Raw genomic sequence first — 10,864 nt, 5'->3', positions numbered from 1 at the left:
AGACAGCCATCAGTATGAAAAAATTGATTTTGGCCATAGACCAAAGTGCTGCGGGGTGGGAGGAGGGGCTCAATGCACCTCCGTGTGGCCGCATCACAGCCCTTTGCCAGGATGAAATTTCACTTGCCGTGCTTTCTGCGCTCCCCCCTGGGGCTCTGGGACTACAGGGGCTCAGGAGCTTTGGGGCCTTGGGGCTATTGTGCCTCTGGTTCTCCTGGGGCACTGGAGGTCCTGGAGTTCTCGGGCTCAGGTACCTTGGGTCTCCTTTGATTCTGGGTCTCTTGGGCTCTGGGGCTTCTAGGGTTCTTGGGACTCGGGGCCCCTTGGGCTCTGGGGCTCTGGAGCTCTTGGACTCTGGGATTTTGGAGCTCCAGCGATTCTGGGGCTCTGGGTTCTCGGGCTTCTGGGGCTCTGGGTTCCTGAAGCCCCCAGCCTCTGGCCTTGGGGCTCTTAAAGCTGGGGGATTGGGACTCTGGTGCTCCTGGTCCTCTGGGGTGTGGAGCTCTGTCACTCTGGGCCTCTATGGCTCTGGTGTCTTCGGACTCCTGGGGCTCTGCAGCTCTGGATTCTAGGGATCTGGGGCTCTTGGTCTTCTTGGCACTCCAGGGCTCCTGGAACACTGAGGTTCTTTTGCTCTTGGAATTTGGGGTTCCTGGGAATCTGGGACTCTGGGTTCTGGGGCTCCTGAGGCTCTAGGTTCCTGCTGCTCTGGGACTCAATGGCCTTAGTAGCCCTGAGTCTCTTGGGATCTGGGGCCTTTTGTCCGTGCAGTCCTAGGGATCCTGGGGCTCTCGGGGTCCTGGTACTCTGGGGATCTGATGTTTTGGGTATCCTGGTGTTCTGGGGCCTTGGGGCTCCTTGTGCTCTTGGGCTCTGGGGCTCCTGGTATTCTTGGGACTCCAGGGCTCCTGAGGTTCTGGGTCTCTGGGTCCTTGGGGCTCTTGGGAAGGCACTGCTTCTGGGGCTCAGGGCTCTGGGGTTTTGGGGGCTCTGGGGCTCTGGGACGTTGGGAATCCTGGGGCTTTGGGTCCCTGGACTCTGGTTCTCTGAGGCTCCGGGGTTATGGGGCTCAGGGGCTCTGAGTCGCTGTTGCCTTGGAGCTCCTGGGGACCTGGGGCTCTGGGACCTTGGGGCTCCTATGTTCTCAGGCTTTGGGCTTTCGGGCTTCTTGGGACTCCAGCGTTCTTGGGGATCAGGTCTCTCAAGCTCCTGGTGTTCTGGGCCTCTGGAGTTCCTGGGGCTCTGTGGCTCTGAAGGCTTGGATCTCCTGGGGCTCTGGGACTATGGATGGGGCTCTAGACTCTGGGGATCTTTGATGCTGGGGTTCTGGGGCACATGGGGTTCATTGGTAACTGGGGATCTGGCATTCCTGTGTCTCTGGCACTCGCAGTCTCCTGGGGCTTTGGGATTCCTGAGGCTGTGGGGCTCCTGGCTCTCTGGGACTCCTGAGATTTTGAAGATGCTGGGACTTTGGGGCTCTGGGGATCCTGGAACTCTGGGAAACTGGGGGCTCAGGGGCTCGGAGCCTTGGGGTTTCCAGGGACTCTGGGGCTCTTAGGGCTCTGGAGTTTTGCAGGTTTGGGTCTCCTGGGTCTCTGGGTCTCGGAGGCTTTGGGGCCTGGGTGCTCCTGGGACTCAGGGGCTCCAAGGGCTCTGCGGATATGGGGCTCCTGGAGGTTTGGGACTCTTTGGCCTTTTGGCTCCTGTAGCTCTGCTTTCCCGGGGGTGTTGGGTCTCTGGAGCTTTGGGGCTCCTGGGGTTCTGGGGCTATGGGGCTCTAAAGTCTGGGGCTTCCTGGGGCCCCGGGGCTTTGGTGATCTGTGGTCTTGGGGCTCCTGGGGCCCTGGGGATGAGTGGCTTTAGGGCTTGGATGTTGCTGGGGCTCTGAAGCTCCGGGGCCCTGAAGCTCCTGGGGATCGGCAACTCTGGACTCTAGGCTCTTGGGACTCCTGTGTCTCTGGCGGTCTGGGGGTCTCAGCCTCCTGGGGTTCTTGGGACTCCAAGAATCCTGAGGCTTTTGGGATTTGGCATTCTGGGGCTTTAGGGATCCAGGGACTTTGGGTCTTGGGGCTCTGGGGCTCTGGGATGCTGGGACTCTGAAGCTCCTAGGATTCTGGGACTTGGGGATCTAGGGGCTCTTGGGCTGTGGAGTTCTGGGGATCTAGGGCTCTGGGGTTCTGGGGTTCTAGGACTCCTGGGACTCTGGGGCTCTGGAGCTTCTTGGGTTTTTGGGACACTCTCAATTCTGAGGATATGTGGTTCTTGGGATTTGGAATCCTGGGACTCTGGGGTTCTGGGCTATGGGGATCCTGAGGCTCTATAGGTCCTAGAGATCTGGAGAGCTGAGGCCTTAGGGGTTTGGGGCTCCTGGGGGTGAAGCGGAAGGGAGTGGGAGCTGAGGAAAAGTGGGACCTAAACTGGGAAGGCCTCCTGGAGCAGGTGTAGGACTTTGAATGGGGGGGAGAGTGATTGGCAGATTTGAGGAGGGAGGGCATTCCAGGCCAGAGGGAGGATGTGGGCCAGGGGTCGGCAGCAAGACAGGCGAGATTGAGCTACCGTGAGAAGCTTAGCACCAGAGGAGAGGAGTGCTTGAAATGCTTGAAGGACGCAGATCAAGCCACCCTTAAGCAAAACGTTATAAATGTGAATTTCTGGGGAAAGTAAGGAATAGAACAGAGGCCAGTTATGGAGGCAATCAAAGAACATGGAGACTTATGGAACAAGGATACTGCAGCCACAAAACCAAAGGACAATATGTATCTGAGCAGTGTGGAAAGGAATGTCTGCAGCCCATCAGTCAATCAATCAATCGTATTTATTGAGTGCTTACTGTGTGCACAGCACTGTACTAAGTGCTTGGGAAGTACAAGTTGGCAACATATAGAGACAGTCCCTACCCAACAGTGGGCTCACAGTCTAGAAGGGGGAGACAGAGAACAAAACCAAACATATTAACAAAATAAAATTAATAGAATAGATATGTACAAGTAAAATAAATAAATAAATAAATAGAGTAATAAACATGTACAAACATATATACATATATACAGGTGCTGTGGGGAAGGGAAGGAGGTAAGATGGGGGGGATGAAGATGGGGATTAGGGGGAGAGGAAGGAAGGGGCTCAGTCTGGGAAGGCCTCCTGGAGGAGGTGAGCTCTCAGTAGGGCCTTGAAGGGAGGAAGAGAGCTAGCTTGGCGGATGGGCAGAGGGAGGGCAGTCCAGGCCCGGGGGATGACGTGGGCCAGGGGTCGATGGCGGGACAGGCGAGAACGAGGCACGGTGCGGAGATTAGCGGCAGAGGAGTGGAGGGTGCGGGCTTGGCTGGAGAAGGAGAGAAGGGAGGTGAGGTAGGAGGGGGCGAGGTGATGGAGAGCCTTGAAGCCCAGGGTGAGGAGTTTCTGCCTGATGCGCAGATTGATCGGTAGCCACTGGAGATTTTTGAGGAGGAACATGCCCAGAGCGTTTCTGGACAAAGACAATCCGGGCAGCAGCATGAAGTATAGATTGAAGTGGGGAGAGACATGAGGATGGGAGAGCAGAGAGAAGGCTGATGCAGTAGTCCAGATGGGATAGGATGAGAGCTTGAACGAGCAGGTTAGCGGTTTGGATGGAGAGGAAAGGGTGGATTTGGCAATGTTGCGGAGCTGAGACTGGCAGGTTTTGGTTACGCCTTGGATGTGAGGGGTGAACGAGAGAGCGGAGTCGAGGATGACACCAGGGTTGCGGGCTTGTGAGACGGGAAGGATGGTAATGCCATCAACAGAGATGGGAAAGTCAGGGAGAGGGCAGGGTTTGGGAGGGAAGACAAAGAGTTCAGTCTTCGACATGTTGAGTTTTAGGTGGCAGGCAGACATCCAGATGGAGATGTCCTGAAGGCAGGAGGAGATGCGAGCCTGGAGAGAGGGGGAGAGAGCAGGGGCAGAGACGTAGATCTGGGTGTCATCAGCGTAGAGATGACAGTTGAAGCCATGGAAGCAAATGAAGTCACCAAGGGAGTGAGTGTAGATCGAGAACAGAAGGGGACCAAGCACTGAACCTTGGGGAACCCCCACAGTAAGGGGATGGGAGGGGGAGGAGGAGCCTGCACAAGAGACTGAAAATGAACGACCGGAGAGATAAGAGGAGAACCAGGAGAGGACGGAGTCTGTGAAGCCAAGGTCGGACAGCGTGTTGAGGAGAAGGGGGTGGTCCACAGTGTCGAAGGCAGCTGAGAGGTCGAGGAGGATTAGGATAGAGTAGGAGCCGTTGGATTTGGCAAGAAGGAGGTCATTGTTGACCTTTGAGAGGGCAGTTTTGGTGGACTGTAGGGTATGGAAGCCAGATTGGAGGGGGTCAAGGAGAGAGTTGGTGTTGAGGAATTCGAGGCAGTGGTTCTAGACGATTCATTCAAGGAGTTTGGAAAGGAAGGGTAGGAGGGAGATAGGGAGATAACTAGAAGGGGAGGTGGGGTCAAGAGAGGGTTTTTTTAGGATGGGGGAGACGTGGGCGTATTTGAAGACAGAGGGGAAGGAACCAGTGGAGAGTGAGCGGTTGAAGATGGAGGTTAAGGAGGGGAGGAGGGGAGGGGCGAGATATTTGATAAGATGAGAGGGAATGGGGTCTGAAGCACAGGTGGATGGAGTAGCACTTGAGAGGAGGGAGGAGATCTCATCTGAAGGTACTGCTGGGAAGGATGGGAGAGTAGCGGAAAGGGTGGAGAGTGGGGGAGTTGGAGAAGGGGGAGAAGAAGAAGAAGAAGGGCTTCTGGAACTTTGGTGCTCCTGGGCCTCTGGAGCTCTGGGGCCTTGGGGCTTCTGGGGATCTGGGGCTCTGGAGCTCTGGGGCTCCTCAGGTCCTGGGTTTCTTGATACTACAGGCCTCCTGGGCCTCTGGGGATCTGATGCTCCGGGGCTTTGGGACTCGTGGGATTCTGGGGTTCTGGAGCTCTGGGTCTCCTGGGTTCTTGGGACTCCAGAGCTCTTGGGGCTCTGGGGCCTTGAGCGTCCTTGGGTGTGGGTCTGGGATTCCTGGGGCTCTGGAGCTCTGAGGCTTTGGTTCTGCCGTGGTTCTGGGGCTATGGTGCCTTTGTGTTCCACGTCTCTGGGGCCCTGGTTCTCCCGGGTCTCTGGAGCTTCTGGGGCTTTAGGGTTCTGGACCCTGGGACTTTAGATTTCCTGGGGCTTCAGGGATTCTGGGGCCATGAGGATTCTGGGACTTTGGGGCCTTGGGGCGCTTCGAGCTCTAGGGCTCTGGGGGCTCTGGAGATTCATTCATTCATTCAATTACATTCATTGAGCACTTACTGTGTGCAGAGCTCTGTACTAAGCGCTTGGGAAGTACAAATCGGCAACATTGGTTGATGGTCCCTACCCAACAACGGGCTCAGGGATTTAGGGCTCCTCTTAGGCTCCGGGGCTGATGGTACTCTTGATCTCCTTGTGCTCTAGGGCTCTGCGCTCTGGGGCTCCTGGGGCTCTGGGGATCTCTTGCTCTAGAGCTCCTGGGGCTCTGGGATTCTGTACCCTGTGGCTTCGAGGGCTCTGGGGCTCCTGGGGCTCTGGGATGCCTGAGGCTCTGGGGATCCTAGGGCTCCGGGGGCTCTGGGACTCCTGGGGTTCTGAAGTCGCTGGTGCTCTGGGATTCCTGGGTCCATAGGGATCTGGGCTCTTAGGTCTTGTGGCTCCTATGGTTCAGGGGGTTCTGTGGCTCCGGATCCTAGGGGCTCCTGGAGCTATGGGTCTCCTGTTGTTCTCAGGCTCTGGAGCTCCTGGAGTTCTTGGGACTCTAGGCCTACTGGGCTCTGGCATCTTCGGGCTCCTATGGCTCTGGGGCTCTGGGGCTCTTGGGGCTCTGGGATTTCTGAGGCTCTGGGACTCCTGGGACTCTAGGACTCCCAGGACTCTGAAGTCGCTGGAGCTCTGGGACCTCTGGGGCTCTTTAGCTCTGAAACTCTTGGAGCTCTGGAAATTCTGAGGCTCTGGCATTCTGAGGCCTTAGGGTTCCAGAGTCTCTGGGGCTTCTAGGACTCTGGGGATTTGCGGCTTTGGGACTCGTAGGGCTCTGTGCCTCGGAGGCTTTTAGGACTCGGGGCTCCTGGGGCTTTGGAGCTCCTGGAGCTCTGGGGTTTTGGGATCGTGGGCCTTTTAGGTCTTTGGGGCTCTTTGACCTTGTGGCTGGTGCGGCTTCTCCGGGGGTTCTGGGGCTCTGGGGCGTCTGGGGCTCCGGGCCTCCTGGAGCTCTGAGACTCTGGGGGTGTGGGGCCTGGGGACTCCTGGTGCTCCGGGGTTCCTGGGGCTAGCAGGCTTTGGGACTCTAGAGCGCTGGGATTTGGTGGCCTTGGGGCATCTGAGGCCCTGGAGCTCATGTGGGTCTGGGACCTTTGGTCTCTGGAGCTATGGGGGTTCTTGGGACTCCAGTGCTCCTCGAGCTCTGGGGATCTGGGGGTATGGGGCTTTGGGTTTGCTGGGATTCTGGGGCTCTGGATTCTGAGGCTCTTCACTCCGCGGTTCTTGAGGCGCTGAGGCTACTAGGGATATTGGAATTACAGGGCTCCTGAGGCTCTGGGATCCTGGGGCTCCAGGGTACCTGGGATTCTAAGGTTCTACTCTTGTGTGACTCCTAAGGTTCTTGGGACTCCAGGGCTCCTGGGGCTCTGGGGAACTGGGTCTGTGGAGCATTGGGGTTCCTGAAGCTCTGGGCCTCTATGTTCTGGAGAGCCTGGAGCCCCGGGGCTCCTGGAGCTATGGGGCTCTATGGCCTTTAGGGTCGTACTGCTCTGTGGCTCTGGACTCTGGGGATCTGGGACTCCTGGGGCTCGGGAGCTCTGGGTCCCTGAGAAACCTGTGCCCCTGGGTCTCCTAAGGATCTAGGGCTCCTTGGGCTCTGGGGCTCTGAGGCCTTGAGGCCCCTGGCCTTTGGGGCTCTGAGGTTCTGGGGCTCCAGGAGTTCTTTAGATTCTGGGGCTCGGAGACTCTGGAGGCCTGGGGCTCCTGGGGCTTGCTGTGGAGGTATAGGGTTCTTCAGCATTTGGAACCCTGGTGTTCTGGGACTCTGGTCCATGTGGTTTTGGGGCTCCTGGGACTCTGGGGTTCTGGGCCTTGGTGCTGCTCCAGGGTTCCTGGCGCTCTTGGACTCTGGGTCCTTGGGACCAGTGGCTCCAGTGGCTACCAGTCAATTTGCGCATCAGAGAGAAACTCGTCACCCTCGGCTTCAAGGCTCTCCATCACCTCGCCCCCTCCTACCTCACCTCCCTTCTCTCCTTCTACAGCTCACCCCGCACCCTCCGCTCCTCTGCCGCTAATCTTCTCACCGTGCCTCGTTCTCACCCGTCCCGCCATAGACCCCCGGCCCAGGTCATCCCCCGGGCCTGGAATGCCCTCCCTCTGCCCATCTGCCAAGCTAGCTCTCTTCCTCCCTTCAAGGCCCTACTGAGAGCTCACCTTCTCCAGGAGGCCTTCCCAGACTGAGCCCCTTCCTTCCTCTACCCCTCGTCCCCATCTCCATCCCCCATCTTACCTCCTTCCCTTCCCCACAGCACCTGTATATATGTATATATGTTTGTACATATTTATTACTCTATTTATTTATTTATTTATTTTACTTGTACATATCTATTCTATTTATTTTATTTTGTTAGTATGTTTGGTTTTGTTCTCTGTCTCCCCCTTTTAGACTGTGAGTCCACTGTTGGGTAGGGACTGTCTCTATATGTTGCCAACCTGTACTTCCCATGCGCTTAGTACAGTGCTCTGCACAGTAAGCGCTCAATAAATACGATTGATTGCTTGATTGATTGACTCCTGGAGCTCTGGGGTTCTGGAGCTTTGAGGCTCTTGGTTTCTTGGAATTATTGGGACTCCAGGGTTCCTTGGGCTCTGGGGATTTGGGGATCTGGGGCTTTGGGGTCCTGGAACTCTGTTACTCTGGGGCTCCAAAACCTTGAGGCTTCTGGTGCTCCGGAGTTCCTAGGATTCTAGAGATTCCAAGACTCTTGGAGCTCTAGGACCCTGGGGCTCTGGTGCTCCTGAAGTTCTGAGGCTCTTTTGCTCCTGGTATTCTAAGGATTCCAGGACGCCAGGAATCCTAGGGCTCTGTGAACTGAGGTATGGAGCTTTGGGTCCTGGGGCTCGGGGCTTTCAGGCCCCTGGGACTCTTGGGTTCCTGTATTTTTTTTGGACCTAGGGCTTTGGGGCTCTGGGGCTCTGCGGCTTAGACTCTAGTGCTCCCGGCTGTGGAGATCCTGGGACTTTGAGGTCCTGGTGCTCTGTGGCTCTGGGTCCTTTGGAGAACTCGGGCTCTGTGGCTTCTGGGGTTCTGGAGATCCTACAGCTCTGAAGCTTTGGTTTCTTGGGGCTCCAGGGATTCTGGGGCCTTGGGTCCCCTGGGTCTCTGGGGCTTCTGGGGTTCTAGGTTCTGGGAATCTGGGACTCCCAGGCTTCTTGGGACTCCAGATTTCCTGGGGTGCTCGGGATCTGGGGCTTGGGGGCTGCTGGGTGTCTAGGGCTCCTGGGTTCTGGAACTCCTGGGACTCTGGGTTCCTGGGACTCTCTGGCCCTGGTGTACCTGTGGCTCTGGGGCTCTGGGGTTCTGGGACTCTGGGGCTCTTGGGCTCTGGAGCCTTTGGGCTCCTGAGACTCTGTTGGTCTAATTTGGGCCCAGAAGACTTGGGGCTCCTAATGCTCCTGGGAACCTTGGTCTGTGGGTCTCTGTGGTCTTGGGGATCCTCGGGCTCTGGGGCTCTGGACTCTGGGGCTCTAGAGCTCCTGGGGCTCTGGGGCTCTCGGGTCTTGGAGTTACTTGGACCCTGGGACTCCTGGGATTCTGGACTTCAGTTTTCCTCGGGCTCTGAGGGTCTGGGGCTCCTGGGACTCTGGGGCTCTGGGGCTCAGGAGCTTTGGGGATTGGGACCACAGGGCTCTGGGGACCTGGGGCTCCTGGAGCTCTGGGACATTCATTCATTCACTCATTCATTCAATCGTATTTATTGAGCGCTTACTGTGTGCAGAGCACTGTACTAAGCGCTTGGGAAGTACAAGTTGGCAACATATAGAGACGGTCCCTACCCAACAGCTGGCTCACAGTCTAGAAGGGGGAGACAGACAGCAAAACAAAACATATTAACAAAATAAAATAAATAGAATATATATGTACAAATAAAATAAACAGAGTAATAAATTCGTACAAACATATATACACATAAACAGGTGTTGTGGGGAGGGGACGGAGGTAAGGCGGGGGGATGGGGAGGAGGAGAAGGGAGAGAAAGGAGGTGGCTCAGTCTGGGAAGCCCTCCTGGATGGAGGAGGTGGAGCTCTCAGTAGGGCTTTGAAGGGAGGAAGAGAGCTAGTTCGGCGGATGGGCGGAGGGAGGGCATTCCAGGCCAGGGGGAGGACGTGGGCCGGGGGTCGGCGGCGGGACAGGCGAGAACGAGGCAGAGTGAGGAGATTAGCGGCAGAGGAGCAGAGGGTGCGGGATGGGCTGTAGAAGGAGAGAAGGGAGGTGAGGTAGGAGGGGGCGAGGTGATGGAGAGCCTTGAAGCCGAGGGTGAGGAGATTTTACCTGATGCGTAGGTTGATTGGTAGCCACTGGCGATTTTTGAGGAGGGGAGTAACATGCCCAGCGCGTTTCTGCACAAAGACGATCCGGGCAACGGTGTGAAGTATGAATTGAAGTGGGGAGAGACAGGAGGATGGGAGATCGGAGAGGAGGCTGATGCAGTAATCCAGTCGGGATAGGATGAGAGATTGAACGAGCAGGGTAGCGGTTTGAATGGAGAGGATAGGGCGGATCTTGGCAATGTTGCGGAGGTGAGACTGCCAGGTTTTGGGGACGCATTGGATGTGCGGAGTGAACAAGAGAGCGGAATCGAGGATGACACCAAGGTTACGGTCTTGTGAGATGGGAAGAATGGTAGTGCCATCTACAGTGACGAGAAAGTCAGGGAGAGGACAGGGTTTGGGAGGGAAGATAAGGAGTTCAATCTTGGACATATTGAGTTTTAGATGCCGGGCAGACATCCAGATGGAGATATCCTGGAGTTGGGAGGAGATACGAGGCTGGAGGGAGGGAGAGGGAGCAGGGCTGGAGATGTAGATTTGGGTGTCATCCACATAGAGACGATCGTTGAAGCCGTGGAAGTGAATGAGTTCACCAAGGGAATGAGTGTAGATAGAGAACAGAAGGGGACCAAGAACTGACCCTTGAGGACCCCCTACAGTAAGGGGACGGGAGGGGGACGATGTGCCCGCAAAAGAGACTGAGAATGAACGGCCGGAGAGATAAGAGGAGAACCAGGAGAGGACAGAGTCTGTGAAGCCAAGGTTGGATAGCGTGTTGAGGAGAAGGGGGTGGTCCACAGTGTCGAAGGCAGCTGAGAGGTCGAGGAGGATTATGATAGAGTATGAGCCATTGAATTTAGCAAGCAGGAGGTCATTGGTGACCTTTGAGAGGGCAGTTTCCGTGGAATGTATGGGACAGAAGCCAGATTGGAGGGGGTCGAGGAGAGAGTTGGTGTTGAGGAATTTGAGGCAGCGCGTGTAGACGACTCGTTCAAGGAGTTTGGAAAGGAATGGTAGGAGGGAGATAGGGCGATTAACTAGAAGGTGAGGTGGGGTCAAGATAGGGTTTTTTAGGATGGGAGAGACGTGGGCATGTTTGAAGGCAGAGGGGAAGGAACCAGTGGAGAGTGAGCAGTTGAAGATGGAAGTTAAGGGGAGAAGGGACGGAGCGAGGGATTTCATAAAATGAGAGTGAATGGGGTCAGAAGCACAGGTGGCCGGAGTAGCGCTTAAGAGGAGAGGAGAGGAGGGACATCTGGTCATCTGGGGCTCTGAGGCCTTGGGTCTTCTCGGGCTGTGAAGCTCTTGGGACAACCGGGCTCCTGGA

General features: G+C 56.4%; 1 protein-coding gene across 1 annotated transcript; it reads right to left on the bottom strand.

The window, feature by feature from the left end:
- Window positions 1-5,999: 5,999 nt before the first annotated feature.
- LOC119923771 (protein PELPK1-like) lies at window positions 6,000-7,039 on the bottom strand. The gene is made up of 2 exons (XM_038743024.1): window positions 6,752-7,039; window positions 6,000-6,503 (listed from the first exon to the last, which is right to left on the bottom strand). Exons 1-2 carry the CDS (start codon window positions 7,037-7,039, stop codon window positions 6,000-6,002), a joined length of 792 nt encoding a protein of 263 aa, XP_038598952.1.
- Between the last annotated feature and the right edge of the window lie 3,825 nt (window positions 7,040-10,864).

This window comes from Tachyglossus aculeatus, unplaced genomic scaffold, assembly GCF_015852505.1.
Source record: "Tachyglossus aculeatus isolate mTacAcu1 unplaced genomic scaffold, mTacAcu1.pri scaffold_254_arrow_ctg1, whole genome shotgun sequence".
Classification (NCBI taxonomy): Eukaryota; Metazoa; Chordata; class Mammalia; order Monotremata; family Tachyglossidae; genus Tachyglossus; species Tachyglossus aculeatus.
The sequence above is the reverse complement of the archived record's forward strand: the minus strand, read 5'-3'. Positions and strand labels throughout refer to the sequence as shown.